Source organism: Poecilia latipinna, unplaced genomic scaffold (genome assembly GCF_001443285.1).
Source record: "Poecilia latipinna isolate Pla-1442-1.1 unplaced genomic scaffold, P_latipinna-1.0 Scaffold770, whole genome shotgun sequence".
Classification (NCBI taxonomy): domain Eukaryota; kingdom Metazoa; phylum Chordata; class Actinopteri; order Cyprinodontiformes; family Poeciliidae; genus Poecilia; species Poecilia latipinna.
In genome coordinates, this window is record NW_015113386.1 from 56,416 (window position 1) to 73,751 (window position 17,336).

Consider the following 17,336-nt stretch of genomic DNA (forward strand, 5'->3'; position numbering starts at 1 on the left):
TGGCCGCCCTAAATCTCGTCAGCGACAATAGGCGAGAGCGGTCCATGAGGCGTCTATCCTTATATCACGTCTATGGCTAGAACTGTATAACAGCTGTTTAACAGCTTCTCTCTTCCGGTCGTCGATATTCGCGGTCTTCGAAGGACTCGGATGCAGACCCTGAATTCGGACACAGCTTTTAACATAAGTCTAGAAAACGTGACTTATTACGCGAGAACATAGAACTCGGCGGGTTTGATGCCCATGACGTGTGGAGAAACACGTCATAGGCAGGGGTCTTTATTTGCACTCTCTTCTCAAACCCTCACTTTGCAGACCTTCGTCTCAGAGCCCGGAGCAGTTCCTGTTAACCTAGCGTTAAAGCAGAAAACTTGAAACTTTTCCAGAAATCAGTGAAGTCTACAGCAATTATGCCAAGCGGAATGAACCAAATCGTCACAGCCAACATCCTGAGGTTTATAGTCCAACCACTTTTCTGGAACTTAACCTGGATTGAGTGGATGCATTTGGCAGAGGGAGACTTTGCTCAATCCACCACCTGTGTTCTGGTTAGGATTTTGGAAGATATCTTAGAGCTCTTTACAGCTAACGCTCAAGTTTGTCTTCCAAAGGACAGTTGCACAACTGATGCCATAAAAGCAATCGTTGGCAACAAGGTGCCTGAAGCCTTTGTCATGGCCGTAAAGGTTAGCGGAGATGTCCGGACAGAGCACACCGACAATCTAAACGATCTAATTGTCAAATATGTGGTGGAAAGAGTCAATTCCAGCGTAGACTCTGACGACAGCAATCACGTTGATCAACGGTTGATCAATGGTTGACGAAATCAAAGTGATGGTTAAGGATCTTCTTGTCAGATTGCATGCGTCTAGTAAGGAATCCAAGAAAGCCGTTGTCCGCCCAGTTGAGCCAACATCTATGCTCAAAGGTCTGAAAGGGAGGATCAAGGGTTTTTTCACCAAGTTCACTCGGAAACATTCATCTAGGGTTGCTCCAGTGAACCTACCGAAAAACCCAGAGACCTCTCACACCATGGCCAACAAAACTACGGCCATGGCAGCCTTGACTCTTCCAGCGATCTTGTCAACAAAAGATCTGCTGGATGAGGAATTAGAACTGGAGCCCAGGTGTGATGAAATCTCACCTGTGGAGGCCTACATTCCTTCAGATGATGTGTCGGACATAATAGACCTTGAAAACTATCAACCAGAGATCCTGTCAACCAAAGACCCACAGGAATTTGAACTGGAGCCAAGGTATAACATTGTACCCAGGGAGGCCTTCGTTGATCCTCTGCAGAAAGAGGATTTCGAGCCAAAGCCCAGGTTTGATGAGATCACACCTGTGGAACCGTTCATGCTTTCAGTTAGGTCATTTTAAATTTGTTTAATACTTAGGTCATTTTTAAATTAGTAGTTAGTTGGGTCTTTTTAAAATTGTTTGCTTAGTAGTTAGTTAGGTGTTTTTTAAATTGTTTGCTTAGTAGGTAGTTAGGTGTTTTTTAAATTGTTTACTTAGTAGATAGTTAGGTGTTTTTTTAATTGTTTACTTAGTAGGTAGTAGGTGTTTTTTTAATTGTTTGCTTAGTAGGTAGTTAGGTGTTTTTTAAATTGTTTGCTTAGTAGGTAGAGTGGATATAAAAAGTCTACACAGCCCTGTTCAAATGTCAGGATTTTTTTTAATATAAAAAACATTTTTACAGCTTTTTCCACCTTTACTGTGACCTATAACCTGTACAATGCAATTGAAAGACAAACGGAAATCTTTCAGGGAGGTGTAGTAAAAGTAACTGAGATAATGTGGTTGCATAAGTGTGCACACCCTTTTAGAACTGGGGGTGCAGCCTCACACACCTGTCACCAATTAAAGTGCCTCTGATAAAGTTCAGCTGTTCTAGTAGGCTTTCCGTAGCCACATCATCCAGCACAAGCCATGGTCCGCAAAGAGCTGCCACGGCATCAGATTGATCTCATTATTCAAAGATATCAGTCAGGTGAAGGATACAAAAGAATTTCCAATTCATTAAATATGCCATGGAACAATGTGAAGACTGTCATCATCAAGTGGAGAAAACATGGCACAACAGCGACATTACCAAGAACAGGACATTCGTCCAAAACTGATAAGACAAGAAGAAAACTGGTCAGGGAGGCTGCCAAAAGGCCGACAGCAACACTGAAGGAGCTGCAAGAATTTCTGGCAAGTACTGGCTGTACTCAGTACGTGACAACAAACTCCCGTCTTCTTCATATGTCTGGGCTATGGGATAGGGTGGCAAGACAGAAGTCTTATCTCTCAAAGAAACGCATCAAAGCCCGGCTTAATTTCGCAAAAAGACATCTGAAATCTCCCAAACACGTGAAAAAATGTGTTATGGTCTGATGAAACCAAGGTTGAACGTTTTGGACATACCGTAATTCCAAAAGGTAGGTATATTTGGGGCAAAAACAACACTGCCCCTCACCAAAAGAGTACAGTTTTTATGCATTTCTGAGTTTTAAAAAATGAGTCAAAAGTGCTGGGTGCAAAATGAAGATGAGATTTATCAAAGGCTTACACCACTCTACATAAAAGACTTGATAAACTAGCAGCAGCGAGTCCTGCAGAGGAGATGACATATCAAAGACCTTTGTGCTCATCTTCACCAGGCGCATGGAGCCTGAGAAACACCAACATGATTTATATCACTATGTCATAAACACTGTTTCCCCTTAAACCGGAGAAGCAGCAAAAACGTACAAAAGACGAGATGCTAACAAGTTTTTTCCATACATGCTAGGCTAAATGACGGTGCAGCATTATCTCTATGGCTACCAATGGTTAGACGCATACTTTTTCCATGAAGCAATACGTTTCTAATCATACTTATAAAGTATATGAACGTTAGTCTTCCTACTTAATAAAAACTGTTCACTGCAAATCCGCGGTAACACCGAGGGCTGCCAGTCGTCATGATTGACAGCTGCTATCCTTTGCCGCCACAGCGTTCAACATTAAAGGTTACGCAATAAAATTACATGTATGGTTTTCATCCTTATCCGTTTCTGCAGCCGACCGTGCAGCGTCCTGTGAGCATTTTTAAAGTGAAATAAACTGTATAAAAGCAATATTAAGCTACCACATGTCTGTTTTTTTGACTAGCTTTAAAGCTGCAGCATCTAACTTAAAAAAATAAATTTTACATACGCATTAAAATTTTTGCTGACCTAACGTGAGACAGATAATCTCTGAAAAAATAATCGATCTCCTCCTTGTTCTGCATAATTACTCCGTTCAGTCAGAAACAGCCAATCAGAACTAGCAGAAATCAGCTAGCCACCATGCTAGCAGGAAGTTTTCATTCAGTAACTCAGGATTGTTTATTGTAATGGAACCAGTTTTTGCCTTTGAATGTTAAGTTTTATACTTTAATTTTTTGGCAATGTTGAGAGGTTTTATTTTGACTTGTTGCATTATTTAGCCTCTCCAGAGCCTTCATATGTTTTCAGTCTGTTAAAGATAGTATTATCAATAGCAGTACAATTTGCACAATGCCTGTTTTGTTTTTTTCTTGGAAAAAGTTATTAAAATCAAGTTTTTGTCTAAATTAAGGTGAATTCATGGTTCCTTTTTCCACATAATTTAACCGGTAGTTTATGATAAAAAAAGAAAAGAAAAAAATTATGTGAACGTATCTGTGATCGGCCCACATGGGTGATCGGAATCGGCAGGAAAAACCCTGATCGGCACATCCCTATAATATTTGTAAAGTTATTTGTGCTATGACGTGATATTGCTGTAATTTTCTTGTGCGTTGGGGGCAGCTCCAGGCTTCTGTAAACACCTCTGATTTCTGCATGTTACAATTTATTATCTTATGCTCTTACCATTTTTCCCATGAATGAGGTCGACAACAAGAGGTTTGGCCACGTTCTCAAAGAGCTCCATCTGCGATACAGAAACTCCAAAGACTTTTTTGAAGGAGTATTGTGTCTAAAAACCAAAACACATCCATTAATATGAATATACTTTATTATGCAAAAAGCATACATTTTTAAAATACCTTTAATAAATGTGAACAGCCTTCTAATTTTTGTGTGCTCTTCGCCAAACTCAGAATCTGACATATTTGATAGGCCTAAAGTGTTCTAGTTAGGAGTTGGTAAAAGTATTTGAAGATTTTTTTATATATATATATAAAAATAGGGATGACACAGCTTTTGAAGAAAACCATGCACATAATTTAGGCCAAAGAACATTTCTAAAGAGGTTTTAAACAAATTTTGCTGATCTGAGTCATCCAAAATTGACATGTAATCCATGTATATTGCATAGCAGCTGTAGTTTAAAGGTACACCTGCATGGCTGGACTGGTTACCTCTTTATATTCCCCATTGCGGTTTACTTTGAAGCCCTCGGGAGCATGCAGCTGAACGGTGGAGCTGCTGATCACCTCAATGCAGCACTCCTCGTCCTCCGCAACCAGAGGCCGCACACGTAGATACACCTGATATAAATCAAAATTATTTATTTTTCTTACAGAATACAATGAAGATTCGCTGAAGACGCTAATAAGATCACAGAGACATAGTTTTTCTTAGACCGCCATGTTGAAATGCTCGCTTATCAACCTCGGATACTTACCCCAACTGGGTCTCTCTGGCTGTTGGGAGGCTTTTTAGGAGGAGGCCTTCGGGGCGTTTTACATTTCCTGATAGTGAAGGATAAAATGTATTACATTTCAAACCGCCGCAACTACTTTTATTCATAATAGTAAACGGTAATGATTGGCTTCTCTGCTAACTATCCCACAGCTAAGCTAGTCATCAAAGTCTCGCCAACTCCGTATATCAGTAGTTCAGCATTTAATAACACAAAGCATATTTGAAACAAGCCCTAAAGACGACGTGCGAAGGAAAAGAAATCGTACTTACGCTTGTCGATTCATTGTAAAGGGTAGTATTCTGTTTTAGTTTGACCGTTTTTGTTGCTCTAAATTTGAATTTTCCCTCCGCCTTAATCTCAGACGGAACCTTTTGAAAAGAAGCCGAAATGAGCCAATAAGATCCCAGAACAAGAACACGTGCTTCCGCCGGTCTTCTTCCGTGTATGGCGAAAAACACACGACACCAGACAAAAATGTAAACTATGTGAAGTCCGCAGGAAAAAAAATATGTGAAACATCCGAGTGTACGTTGATGTAGCAAGTTGAGCATTCTGGCTAACCTAGCAACTGATAAATAGCAGCTAAGAAAAAACTATGAAATGTATAATTTTTCTTCCATTTCATAAATATATACTGCGTTGTATTATTATTATTATTATTGACTCACTATTTTTATAAAATTTAAAACAACAAAAGCCATACGCAATTTAGATGAATGTTAATAAACACATTGCTTTCAATGACTATTTTAACAGTCTTTGTATTACTTCATTTAAACAGAAGTTCAGAATATTCTTGTTGGTTCTTCTTTAAAAAATAATAATAATCTTGAAAAAATAAATTATGATGTCACTTGTATAGTCTTTTTTTCGAACATCCAGTGAAGTTGTTCTTGAGTAACCAGCGCCCCCTGCCGTTCCCCGACTGTATAACACAGAGGTTACAAAACACAAACCTGCAGCCATTGAAGTCACGTGTAGTGCAGTGTTACGCAAATACAGAAGTTTCTTATGTTGATTTTTCAGCTCGTCCAGCTCTCCCAGCTGACCACCACAGGTAAGCGCCAGTTTCGAACATTATGCATGAAGGCAGATTGATTGTTGTCGAGTCAAATCACTCTTCTCGTGTTGTGTTGTCGATTTAACAGGCTGAGAAATGAAAAGCAAGCCCACCAAGTCACAGGCAAATGGATCAAAAAGTAAAGTGAAGAAAGGTGCTGCGGAAGACACGTCGCTGAGTAAAAAACTGCGAGACAAGATAGATGGAGAAACATCAAATGCAGGTGTGCTGCATCGATTGGACGGCTTCCGCGACTCATTGTGCCAGTATTGTTTTAGTTTTGATAGCTGAATGAATGGGGCTCTTCGTTTTTGCAGGGCCTTCTTACAGTTCTGGAGGAGTCCAGAGGAAGAATGGCCCTGGAAGTATCCTGCACTATATATACAAGAGTTCTTTGGGCCAGAGTCTCCGCTCTCAGATGAGACAGGTAAACATCTCTGCTTAGTTCAGGATCAGTAAAGGCAGTCTGTATGTAGGGATGAAATAATCCCTAATTTCTCTTTAGTGACAGCAGTTGATTCTGATTAAAAACAAGAACAAACTAGAGAGGCAATTTGTTTGCCAAATTTCTGCTGCTGTAGCACATTTTCTTCAAAATTTGAAGTGTTATGGATTATGAGAAGATATTCTCTTTATGGTGTTTGAACTGTGGGCAAATTGGAGCTACCTGTAGCCAGTCAGAAAATTGTCACTGGACCTAATCAACAAGACATTTATTTCCACACAATTGGATATTTTCATTCTCTTTTAATCAAATATATGATTGTATGATCTCAAACGCTCGCCTCGTTATCTCATTTGCATGTGCCTCTTTTCTCTCTCCTTCAGGTTCTCCATCCAATTCCTGCAGAAATTATTCCCTGCATAAAATTTTCAGGGATGTTTTTCCAGTGTTGTACAGAGCCTTGGAAAAACTCTGCATACCTCTCGCACATATTTAGGTTGTACATTTAGGCACAAAATTATTCCTGATGGGGATGATCAGAGATTAATGTTAGTTGAGAATGAGAAGAGCTGTAACAACAGACATGTTTAGGCCTGGCTTGGATTTTTCCTGCAGTGTTATGCGGCGCACTGAGTAAAAATCTGGTTTAAGAAAAAACAAACTTTTTCTGTCTCTCGCAGTGCCTGCAGGAGCCGTTTGTTCGATCTCTGTCTTCCTACCATTTTCATGGCGCCAGCAGTCCATTTGATCGCAGAATCACCTGCTTGGAGTGGCATCCCACTCATCCCACCACTGTGGCTGCAGCCTCAAAAGGGGGGGACATTTTTCTGTGGGACTTTGAGAAGTCTGAAACGAAAAGCTTTACTCGAGGGGTGAGTTGATGCCTCTGATTGGGTTTATCTCAACAACATGGAGGGGTCCTGCCGATCTTTATAATCATCTGCAATCCTTTTGTGGCTAAAGAAAGCAGATGGATTTGTAGAAGTGTGCATCCTAGATGTCCCTTTCGACAACCCATTTTTGATTCTCTGCTTAGATGGGGGCTGGAGACTCAGTCACAGACATGAAGTTTAACCTGTTAAATCCCAGTCAGCTGTTCACCTCGTCTATGGGCGGTACAACATCTCTGCAGGATTTCAGTGGGACAACCCTAACAGTGTTTACATACACAGACTCCCTGAAGTAAGACTAGTAGCCCTTTTGTTTTTCCCCATCCAGGCTGTAAGCTCACTCAGTCTAGCATCAGTCTTCTTATCAGGCGGCCCCCTGCAGATTTAAGCATTTCCATGCAAAGCGAATGCATTATTGGCCTGCATTTGTATTTGTGTGTGCAGAACGGAGCGGGAGACTTCATTGGCGGGATGAAGTTTTGCCCCACAGACTTCTCCAGAGTTTATGCGGCTTCTGGCGAGGGGACATTGACCCTGCATAGCTTTGAGGGACACACTCCCACCCTGCTGTCCAGAACGCAAGACTGTGGTCATGATCACCACAATGTTTGGTGAGGAAACTGGAAGGAAGACTGATGCTTGACAGTGGCAACAACATTTGCCCCCAAAAAGTATTTGTTTTGTCACATTACAACCACAAATCTCTGTGGCGATTTCATGTGTTGCGACAACTATATCTAAATTTAAAGTTTTTTAAAAGTGCGACTGTTATTTGGAATACGACTTTTATAAATATTTGATTAAAAAAAAATCCATCTTTTTTTATGACTAAAAAATCTTATTTTAGGCACTATGGACACCAAAGTTGTCCAAAGTTGCTAAGTTTAGAGCAACTATATACCTCTGCCAATTGCAGACCTTTTATGTCTTCAATCCTTTCTTTTAAATAAATTCTCAACTCGGGTTCATTTGGCGCATATAAAAATAAAACAATTTGTCGCTGTGTCAGTTATAGAGAAAACTCTCTTATCGGCCAGAATCGTCAGGTTCGAATTTTTAAAGATCTATGATTGGCCAGAAAACTGCAATCGGTCCGCCCTTAAATAAATCATCTGAAAAACAAAACAAAAAGGTACACCAACTAAGACATGACTGACCTCCTAAAATGACACGCTGAGCAAAGCGACAAAAAGGCCCACGACAAATCTAGAGGACTACTCAACAGGTCGAGTCGCTCCTTTTGGTTTTTATGTAAAAAGGTTTGTGGCTGCAGTAGGACAAAATGTTAGAGTTGTGTTGATATATTTGTGAGGCACAGTACAAATACTTTTCTAGCTTTATGTTTTTTGCTCTGTTTTTGTGTACAAACTATCCTAAGTTAGTTTTTTGTGTCTAAAAGTCATTCTCTAAACCTCAAAACAAATGAGTTTATTTCTATTGTTTTGTTTGATTAAAGCATAAAAATAGTTTGTTGGGGGTTGAATGTTACATAATGGAGTAGACTGAATTCTGCATCTTTCTAAATTGCTGTAATGTTTTTAGCTATTTATCACAAATGTTGCACGTGACAAACTTCACTGATTATTGCTTACATTTTCTAAATGGTTGTTCTTACTTTTTCTCCAGCTTTTGGTACTGCTGTGTCGACGTGTCTGTGAGTCGGCAGATGCTTGTGACTGGGGACAACATGGGAGAGCTTCTGCTTCTGGGTCTGGATGGGAAAAAGGTTTGTTCTTATAGCCGTTTTACAGCAGTCTTCTAAAAATAGTTTTAATTTTACATGCGCTAAATGGATCTGAGTTGAGAATTTATGCAAAGCAAAGGATTGAAGACGTGAAAGCCTGCAATTGGTAGCGGCTAAATCAGTCGTTTTGTTCATGTTCAGGAAGAAGGAAGAAACTTGGTGAAATCAAAGTCAGTATCACTTCCAGTCAAGAGAAATGCGATGGTTATGTTAAAAACCGTTTGTTGGGTTTGCTCTGTTTAATTGTTAGATTTTCAGCAGTAAGTTGCACAAAGCCAAGGTGACGCATGCAGAGTTTAACTTCCGATGCGACTGGTTGCTGGCGACGGCCTCGGTTGACCACACGGTGAAGCTCTGGGACCTGAGGAACATCAAGGACAAGACGAGCTTCCTCTACGAAATGCCTCACGAGAGAGCCGTCAACTCAGGTTGGAATTATTTGTCTTTGGTAAACTTTTGTTTTTTCTTTTTTTTAATTCTTTATAAGTCTGGTTGTTCATACTGAAGCAATCCAACCTTTTTGATGTCGGATATCAGAAGAAAAATTCATTATCTTTAGATTGATTTAAAATTCTTCAGGCTTCATTCCAGAGTGTTGCTGCTAGCCCAGAGTGAAAAAAACAAACAAAAAAAAACAAAACGAAACAACTGAACTCAGATTTTTTTTTCTCTACTATGCTAGAATAATAGAAATTTTCTATTATTCTAGCATTTAGCTAGTAGAAATACTTTTGACCTATTAAATTAAGAGGTTTTACTAAGTATTGTTAAATGGTTAAAAATAATATTTTCATACAGTACAGATAAATGTTTGGATTCTAATTTACTTTATACCAGATATCTTTAAAAAAAAACTGCTTTCTCTCAAAGGGCTGTGATCAAATCATCTCTCAGCATGATTTAATATGAGAAATGAGAGCGAATATTTGAAGAAATTGGAAGATAGGACTTTATTAAGAGATAAAAACCTAAAAGAAACCCGCTCTGTTAATCTACTGCAGCGTATTTCAACCCTTTGGACGCCTCCAAGCTACTCACAACAGATCAGCACGACCAGATCCGGGTGTACTCCTCCTCTGATTGGTCGAAGCCTCAGCACATCATTCAGCACCCACACAGGCAGTTTCAGCACCTCACACCCATCAAGGTCTGTTGTCTCTCTTCAAGTTTATTTCAGTGGGAATAAACATTTAATAAAAACATCCATCTGGTTGTATGTAAATTATATGTAAAATCTTATTTTAGGCACTATGGATGTAGAAAGATGATTTTTTTTTAATGAGAGTCTGTAACAACAAAATAATGACGGATTGTTCTGTAGGCCACCTGGCATCCCCTGTATGACCTGATTGTGGCGGGCCGATACCCTGATGACCGCATCTGCACCGGAGATCAGAGGACCATTGACGTCTTTGACTCCAACAGTGGGGAGTTGGTGTTTCAGATGTATGATTCCACGGCCTCGGGGATCAAATCTGTAAGTATCACTTAATTTAAAAAGTCAAGTTAAAAAACTAATTCAGAACCTTTTTAAACAAAGAGTTTTTTTTTGGGGGGGGGGGGGGTTTGTCTACAGATCAACAAGTTCAGTCCAATGGGTGACGTCATCGGATCTGGAATGGGTGAGATGTCTTCACAGTTCCAGCTGTTAAACTGAATCATATTTTGTTGTGTTAAAGCTTCAAAATGTCAGTGGATTTTATTGGGATATTTGTGAATAAATTCACTCATTCTTTTTGGAAAATAAGATCTGTTTTGGTGCATTTTGACACATGAATATGATTTAGTCTAAATCACTAAATGGTAACTGATTCTGTATCTTAATGGTTATCGTGCTATAAGTCCTTTCATCATTTCTTTTTTTCCAAGGCCAGAATTGGCCCCTCTAGTCGTACATTTCTAATATTTTCCCACAAGCGCTGTGGATCTCTGCAGCTCTTATGTGACTTTTGGCTGCACTGGATTTTATTTAGATTTAGAGTTATTAGAATAAAGGGGGATGGATGACGCAAAAAGCCCTTTCCACATTTATATTTGTGAAAACATGAGTGATTTCCTTCACTTCATAGTTATGTACTACTTTGTGTTTTCATGGCAGTAAATTCATTACAGTTTGTGAACTGTAGCATAAATAAATGTGAAAAAAGTTTAAGAGGAATAAAAGCTGAATTAAGCAGCAAAAACTCTCTTTGATTGCTCTCAGGCGTGACACTACTGATCTGGGACCACGACGAGTCGCTGGTCAGCGGCCGACACAAACCGATCGAGGAAACGTCGGCTTCAGCGGACGGGGTCAGAGGTCAGCGGAGGGGTCAGCAGCGCTCTGGCAGAGACCGGAGGAGTTCGACCGGGGATGCAAAGCTGAAGAAAAAGCTAGCTTCTCTGGAAGAAACCGAGACCAAGACCGAAACCAAAACCGGGTGCACCAAACAAAAACAAACTCGGAAGAGGAAACTGTAGAGAGCTGAGAAATTTAAGTTTATTTTTGTACATTTTTCCGTTAGTGTTTTTGTGTTTCTACCATCAGGGATTGTTTGCATGGTGAAAAATTTCGTATTTTATATGAACCATTCGTATTTGCAGGGCTTTTTACGTTTTCCCTGCACTTTTTCTACTGTAAAATAATAAATATCTTCATTCTTATATTGCTGGATATTTCTTTAAAAAAATCTTTTCCTGTCTAATTTTAAGATCAAAGCTTCCATCTTTATGATTTCTCTAAGCATAATTGTAGAGAAAACCTCCCCGTAAGTCGTAGGTGGTGATGTTTGCCAGCTGGATAAGCACTCCACCCCAAGCCTCTCGCTCCTCCTTGTTCCTCTGGGCCCCAACCTGCAGAGCAGAGTACACCATGCTCAGAACCAGGTTCTCAAACTGATCCCGAGTCAGAGGAGTCTTCCGATGAGCCTCCCGCGTCTTCATCATGAGCTCTGTCGAGGTCCGAGTCCTCGGAATGCCGTCATTGATCTGAGACAAGAATTCCCGCCCTTTCCTCATCGATGCCAGCTCTTCGTCCAGCAGGAAAACATTGTTATCCTTGTTTAACTCAACCCCACTCAGTAAAATCTGTGAATAATACGGAAAATATGTTTTTACTGCAATAAAAGAAACGGCATAGATGCTTTGGTCATCTATAAGTTTGTTGAAGTCGGACATAAAGCTACCTCAAACATCAGGTTTGCATCGGAGAGATCGACATTTGGACCAGAGCCTGCTGCCACATCTGAAGGGGAAAAATTATAATTGTCATAGATTTAATTATATTGCTGCTAAACATTGAGCTGATTTACCATTATAACTGTCATTACTTCAGTATACAATGCAAACTGAACACATGAATTACCTTAGTGTAACGGCATAAACTATCAGAATGTCCCGTTTAACTCACCTTGCAGCACTTGACCAAGCCAAAGCCATAGAATAATTGGGAGCCAGAGTCTTAGTTGTGCATTCATGTCTCTCTAGCTTAGAACAAAAAGAGGAAAAGCAACATCTGCCCTTCCTCTCCACTCATGGAAAGAAGAAAACGTCCCCTGAATACCACAGATTTTTTTTTTTTTTTTTAAAGCTTGAAAAACAGGCAGAAACCAGATGGTTCCTCTGGAGCAAGTCTATGTTGTGGAAATTTTTCTAATTTAGATTTGTTTTTCTTCATCTTGCAAAACACAGTAAAGTGAAAAGTTTCACTTAAATATGTTATCTGAATACCAGGCACAGAAAGGAAAATCTGAATTCTTCTCTCAGTTCTCATCCTTAGATTGTAGGGGAGAAAAAAAAAACATCACCTGGACACTGTAGTGAAGAAAGCAATCCCAGGTGATCTATTATAAGTCATAGTATTGTGATCAAAAGTTTTTATGAAAATATGAATGGAGGTAATAATCTAAATAGGACCTCTCAGACTGACTTCTAGGAGGAAATTCTGTCAAAACTGCTCAACTCCACTTCTTCTTCATGCAATTTGCTCATTAATGTTTTTAACACAGCTATGAAGGTGTGCTTTATTTACTCATGCTTACTGAGATTCAGTTACACATTGCCTTCTTGTTGTTTTGAATAAGAAGCTGTAGTAATGAGATTTTGCCACAGGGGGGCGGTAAGCGTTTGGCGCTTTCTCAGTTTAACCTCTTACAACAATTATTCCGGTGAGCAGTTCAGCTGCCTCTGAATGCTGCAACAGTGCAAATAAAGGTAGTGTAACTGCATGGCTATCACAGTTAAGCGAGTTTTGTTTAGCTCCATGTTTTCTTCAGAATATTTTGGTAGAACATTGAATAGAAAAACAAGCAGGCGGCTTTCTGCTGCGGGCGCTAGCGGGAGATAAACACAACAGCACAGCTAGCGGTAACCTAGCTTAGCCAATCAGCATCGCTTGTTACTTGTTTTGGTTGCTCTTTACATGTCGAAGACCTTTTATTAGAAAACGTGTATAGACTGAACGATTTAATTGTTCATCGTAAAAAACAGAACAACCGCTAATAAACACGTCTGAATATTTGAATATGAGTCTCAGTTCAATAGACCAATGAGCTTTTTGAGTGGTACATATTTACATATTTCTGCAAAAACTCACAAGTTAGTAATATAAACTTCATTGTCCAAATTGAGGAATTGTAGTCGGTGAGGAAACACAGCTTTATAAACTAAAATAAAACCACCAAACTCCACTCGTTTACAGCATCTTATTCAATCCACGGGTTAATACATTATCAAACGAAACATTTTACTCATAAATACCTGTTGATTATAAAAAGGGAACATTCAAAACATGCTGTATCCGTTTTAATTTTATTACTTAAGAAAATCTATGATTACTTTTTGTATGAAGAACAATAAAAAATAAAAAAAATAAAAAAACTAGGTAGCATTACCGTCGCCTTAAGAATAAACAGTAAAAACTGAATGTTTTAAAAAGCTACAATACGTAAGAGATCTTAGTGGGTACATTTGTACTAAGTTATCCTGTTCTCCAAAATCACGCCGAGATACATGTGGAGCAACTGGTGGATCAGTTCAATAGACAAACTGTTCTTTGATAAGCATCTATTATATGTCTCCACTAATACATTTAATATGCATTTAGCATACTTACATATTCACAGTTGCTGTAAAGCCACCGATAAATGATAACTAACTTCCTTCCATCTAACCCACTGTTTATCTTTCCCTAATAATCTGGTGTTAACATTTGTTTTTAACATGGCAGGCAGCAAAGATGGAGTCCGGTGAGGAGGGCGGCGTCAGTGTCGGCGGCTCTGTGGGAGAGGAGAACTACTTCCTCGGATACACCTTCACTGACCGCTCTCATTCCAGCCGCGTGGTGAAGAGCATCATGGACCTGTGTCTGGAGGACGGCCTGTTTGCGGACGTCACCGTCACCGTGGATGAAAGGCAGTTTCACCTGCACCGGCTGGTGCTGTCGGCGCAGAGCAGCTTCTTCCGCTCCATGTTCACCTCCAACCTCAAAGAGTCCCACAACCGCTTCATCGAGCTGAAGGACGTGAGCGCCTCCGTCTTCCAGCTCCTGGTCGACTACATCTACCACGGCACCATCAAGCTGCGGGTGGAGGAGCTGCAGGATACCTACGAGATGGCGGACATGTACCAGCTGACGGCTCTGTTTGAGGAGTGCTCCCGCTTCCTCTCACGGACGGTGGAGGTCAAGAATTGCTTACAGGTGACTTCAGTCAATCAGTCAAGTTTATTTGTACAGCACGTTTTCAGCAACAAGGCAGGTCAACGTGCTTTACATCATAAAACACACAAATATAAAATCACAGAATACACAGTCAACGATTGAAGCATTATATTTTGTCAGTCGTTACACATCAAAATGTTGATTAATGTTTCATTTATAATGTCTCAAAAGCAACTCTAAATAGGTGGATTTTTAGTTTATATTTAAAGGAACTCATTGTTTCAGCTGATTTACAGTTTTCTGGAGGTTTGTTCCAGCTTTGTGGTGCTTTGAAGCTGCATGTTTGATCCTGGTTCTGGGAATGAGGAGCAGACCAGAATCAGAAGTCTTTATTGATTTGTCACTGGCGTTGCAGGCCAGTCTGATTTAGAACATTCATACTAAATCTTTTTTCTGTTTTTAATTTTTTTTTCTAGGTGATGTGGCTTGCAGACAGACACAGTGACCAGGAGCTGTATACTGCAGCCAAGCAGTGTGCTAAAATCCACCTCGCTCAGCTGCATCAGACCGAAGAATATCTCAACCTGCCCCTCTGCCTGCTGCTGGACATCATCAAGGGTATTACTGTTAGGCAGATTTAAAAGCATAAGAATTGCAACCTCTCTTGATCGACGCTGCTCAGTCGGCTCTGTCTCTGTGTTTAGATGGCGTTCCCAGCTCCCAGAATCCAACGATGGCCATCGAGTCGTGGATAAACCACAACAAGGTCGAGAGAGAGGAGTTCTCCTGCCTTCTCCAGGAGAATCTGAAGGTAGAATTTAAACACCTGCCAATCAGGTTTTTATCAGCTAGTGTCAGATTTCCAGTTTTTCTTTTCAAGGGTTTTAAAAAGGTACAGAACAAAGAAGTTATTCAACATTTCAATGTGTCAAACATTGAACCTGAAGGAAAGCAAGGGGCTTACAGGTTCCAACATGAAGCTAATAATTTTGAAAGAAAAAAAAACAGAAAATAGTAGTAATAATAATCATAAGGTGATCGGTTCTCCTCATGCTTTTTTCTGTCACTAAAATCTCTTTCTGGGTCCGTGGCAGGAAATCGGGGAGAACGTCCACATCTACCTGATCGGTAAAGAGGAGACGAGGACTCACTCCCTCGCCGTGTCTCTGCATTGTGATGAGGACGATGCCATCAGCGTGAGCGGCCAGAACAGTCTATGCCATCAGATCACCGCCGCCTGTAAACACGGCGGGGACCTGTATGTGGTGGGGGGGTCCATCCCCCGCCGCATGTGGAAGTGCAACATGCACACCATGGACTGGGAGCGCTGTGCACCGTTGCCTAGAGACCGCCTCCACCACACCATGGTGTCGGTGGCCTCTGAAGACGCCATCTACTCGCTGGGCGGGAAGACGCTGCAGGACACGCTGTCGAACGCCATCATTTACTACACAGTGAAGGACAACATGTGGACAGAGACGAGCCAGCTGGACACGGCCGTGTCCGGGGCCGCCGGCGTCAACCTGGGAGGGACCATCTACCTGCTCGGAGGCGAGGAGAACGACATGGACTTTTTCACAAAGCCGTCCCGTCTCATCCAGTGCTTCGACACCTCCTCCCAGAAGTGCCAGATCAAGCCGTACATGCTGCCGTTTGCGGGCTGCATGCACGCCGCCGTCCACATGGACGTCATCTTCATCGTAGGCGAAGGGGACTCGCTGGTGTGCTACAACCCTCTGCTGGAGAGCTTCACGCGGCTGCGCTTCCCGGAGGTGTGGAGCTGCATCCCTTCCCTGTGGAAGGTGGCCAGCTGTAACGGCTGCATATACGTCTTCAGGGACAAGTGTAAGAAAGGCGACGCTAACACGTTAAAGTTTAACCCGGCCACATCTGTGGTCTCGGTCATCAAAGGTATAAAGATCCTCCTAACGAACTGGCAGTTTGTACTGGCCTGAGGATTTCCGATCTACGGTCCACAATCATCGCAATGAGTCAGGTGACAGACGTTGGTGTGACTTACAGTGACTTCAGATCTGCTGAAAAGATTCCCTCTCAGCTGCGTTAGCCATTCCAAGACCTCTGTGAGATGCTTCTGTATCAACGTGTTGTTGTGTATCTCTTAGCTGGGGGACCGAATGTGTCGTAACACTGTGACCAGTGATGATCAAAGCCGTTGTTTCCTGTGCGCTGCTCGTATATTAACATGCATGAAGTGCTTTAGTGGTCAGTAAAAAAAAAACAAACTCCTCACTGCATTGTAATCACCTGGCTGCTGAAAGTGGCTATGTCTTCACACATTTTAAGTCTGTAAACTCAATATCAGAGAATGTTTTGTAGCTTTTACAACATTTACATTTTTTATATTTGCGGTACTGGTTCGAGTTCATGTGTTCTGATAAATGGTAAAACCTGCATAGGGTCACTTTTAGTTTTTATCTGGTCAATCAGCCTTCAAAGTCTTCAAGTAATGGATGTTTTTTTTTTTTTAAATCCTTCAAAAAGTACATGATTAAAAAAATGCAGTGCCTTGTAAATTTGATAATACTTGTTGAACTATAAATATGTTTTACTGAGATTTTATGGTAGATCAACACAGTATTTGGTTTCTTGCCGTGTTTAACAAATAGGTAGAGACAGAAAAGGTAGATTGGCAGAACCATTGAGTCTTGCTGGGATTTATTTGGAAACAGTTTTCCAGTCACACAGTTCAACTCTTAAAAATAAGACTAAAGATCAAATGAAGGATTTTTAAACTGTCTAATTCTATTTAATCTAAAATAGCAGGTACATAAGTAGAACAAACATGGTACTTTTTTTTTAAGTGTGTACATTTGCTGTTGATGCTCTTTTGTTTTGATACCCATAAATAAAATCCAGTGAAACTATCCAGAGGTTTCCGAATTAGTAATTGGAGA

At 40.6% G+C, this 17,336-nt stretch overlaps 4 protein-coding genes across 10 annotated transcripts in view; 2 read left to right on the forward strand and 2 right to left on the reverse strand.

Annotated features, from left to right (window-relative positions):
* The window catches only part of kif23 (kinesin family member 23), a 20,431-nt gene extending 15,217 nt beyond the window's left edge, over positions 1 to 5,214 (reverse strand). For 2 of the 6 annotated variants that reach the window (XM_015046212.1, XM_015046211.1), the window contains exons 1-4: positions 4,914 to 5,214; positions 4,624 to 4,690; positions 4,358 to 4,486; positions 3,867 to 3,972 (exon numbers count right to left, since the gene is read on the reverse strand). In XM_015046212.1, the coding sequence (XP_014901698.1) occupies positions 3,867 to 3,972; positions 4,358 to 4,486; positions 4,624 to 4,690; positions 4,914 to 4,927 (316 nt within the window). In that variant the 5' untranslated portion in view covers positions 4,928 to 5,214. Of the gene's footprint in view, positions 1 to 1,270; positions 1,383 to 3,866; positions 3,973 to 4,357; positions 4,487 to 4,623; positions 4,691 to 4,913 lie in introns of those variants that run through there. The other 4 variants (XM_015046213.1, XM_015046215.1, XM_015046216.1 and 1 more) reach the window with 4 other exon arrangements.
* A 271-nt stretch (positions 5,215 to 5,485) lies between these two features.
* ddb2 (damage-specific DNA binding protein 2) lies at positions 5,486 to 11,424 on the forward strand. 2 transcript variants are annotated; one of them, XM_015046219.1, is made up of 11 exons: positions 5,486 to 5,701; positions 5,793 to 5,927; positions 6,022 to 6,131; positions 6,830 to 7,021; positions 7,484 to 7,650; positions 8,666 to 8,765; positions 9,034 to 9,211; positions 9,785 to 9,930; positions 10,105 to 10,260; positions 10,360 to 10,405; positions 10,987 to 11,424. In XM_015046219.1, the coding sequence occupies exons 2-11, from the start codon at positions 5,801 to 5,803 to the stop codon at positions 11,241 to 11,243; spliced, it is 1,479 nt and encodes a 492-aa protein (XP_014901705.1). In that variant the 5' UTR covers positions 5,486 to 5,701; positions 5,793 to 5,800; the 3' UTR covers positions 11,244 to 11,424. The 2 variants fall into 2 exon arrangements, with proteins under 2 accessions (XP_014901705.1, XP_014901706.1); XM_015046220.1 differs by lacking the exon at positions 7,484 to 7,650 and adding an exon at positions 7,186 to 7,331 and having other exon boundaries at positions 5,488 to 5,701.
* On the reverse strand, positions 11,243 to 12,531 carry LOC106955819 (protein FAM180B). Its single transcript, XM_015046222.1, has 3 exons — positions 12,172 to 12,531; positions 11,948 to 12,006; positions 11,243 to 11,849 (listed from the first exon to the last, which is right to left on the reverse strand). The coding sequence occupies exons 1-3, from the start codon at positions 12,236 to 12,238 to the stop codon at positions 11,502 to 11,504; spliced, it is 474 nt and encodes a 157-aa protein (XP_014901708.1). The 5' UTR covers positions 12,239 to 12,531; the 3' UTR covers positions 11,243 to 11,501.
* A 335-nt stretch (positions 12,532 to 12,866) lies between these two features.
* Positions 12,867 to 17,306, forward strand: kbtbd4 (kelch repeat and BTB (POZ) domain containing 4). Its single transcript, XM_015046217.1, has 5 exons — positions 12,867 to 12,974; positions 13,990 to 14,460; positions 14,898 to 15,039; positions 15,126 to 15,232; positions 15,516 to 17,306. Exons 2-5 carry the CDS (start codon positions 13,999 to 14,001, stop codon positions 16,374 to 16,376), a joined length of 1,572 nt encoding a protein of 523 aa, XP_014901703.1. The 5' UTR covers positions 12,867 to 12,974; positions 13,990 to 13,998; the 3' UTR covers positions 16,377 to 17,306.
* Positions 17,307 to 17,336: the final 30 nt, after the last annotated feature.

Coding starts and splice junctions, on each gene's coding strand:
- ddb2 (XM_015046219.1), top strand. CDS start 5,801: ATGAAAAGCAAGCCCACCAAGTCACAGGCAAATGGATCAAAAAGTAAA. Junction 7,022..7,483: donor CGAAAAGCTTTACTCGAGGG/GTGAGTTGATGC, acceptor TTGTGTGTGCAG/AACGGAGCGGGAGACTTCAT. Junction 9,931..10,104: donor AGCACCTCACACCCATCAAG/GTCTGTTGTCTC, acceptor ATTGTTCTGTAG/GCCACCTGGCATCCCCTGTA.
- LOC106955819 (XM_015046222.1), bottom strand. CDS start 12,238: ATGAATGCACAACTAAGACTCTGGCTCCCAATTATTCTATGGCTTTGG. Junction 12,007..12,171: donor GCTTGGTCAAGTGCTGCAAG/GTGAGTTAAACG, acceptor TTTCCCCTTCAG/ATGTGGCAGCAGGCTCTGGT. Junction 11,850..11,947: donor ATGCAAACCTGATGTTTGAG/GTAGCTTTATGT, acceptor TATTATTCACAG/ATTTTACTGAGTGGGGTTGA.
- kbtbd4 (XM_015046217.1), top strand. CDS start 13,999: ATGGAGTCCGGTGAGGAGGGCGGCGTCAGTGTCGGCGGCTCTGTGGGA. Junction 14,461..14,897: donor AGGTCAAGAATTGCTTACAG/GTGACTTCAGTC, acceptor TTTTTTTTCTAG/GTGATGTGGCTTGCAGACAG. Junction 15,040..15,125: donor GCTGCTGGACATCATCAAGG/GTATTACTGTTA, acceptor CTCTGTGTTTAG/ATGGCGTTCCCAGCTCCCAG.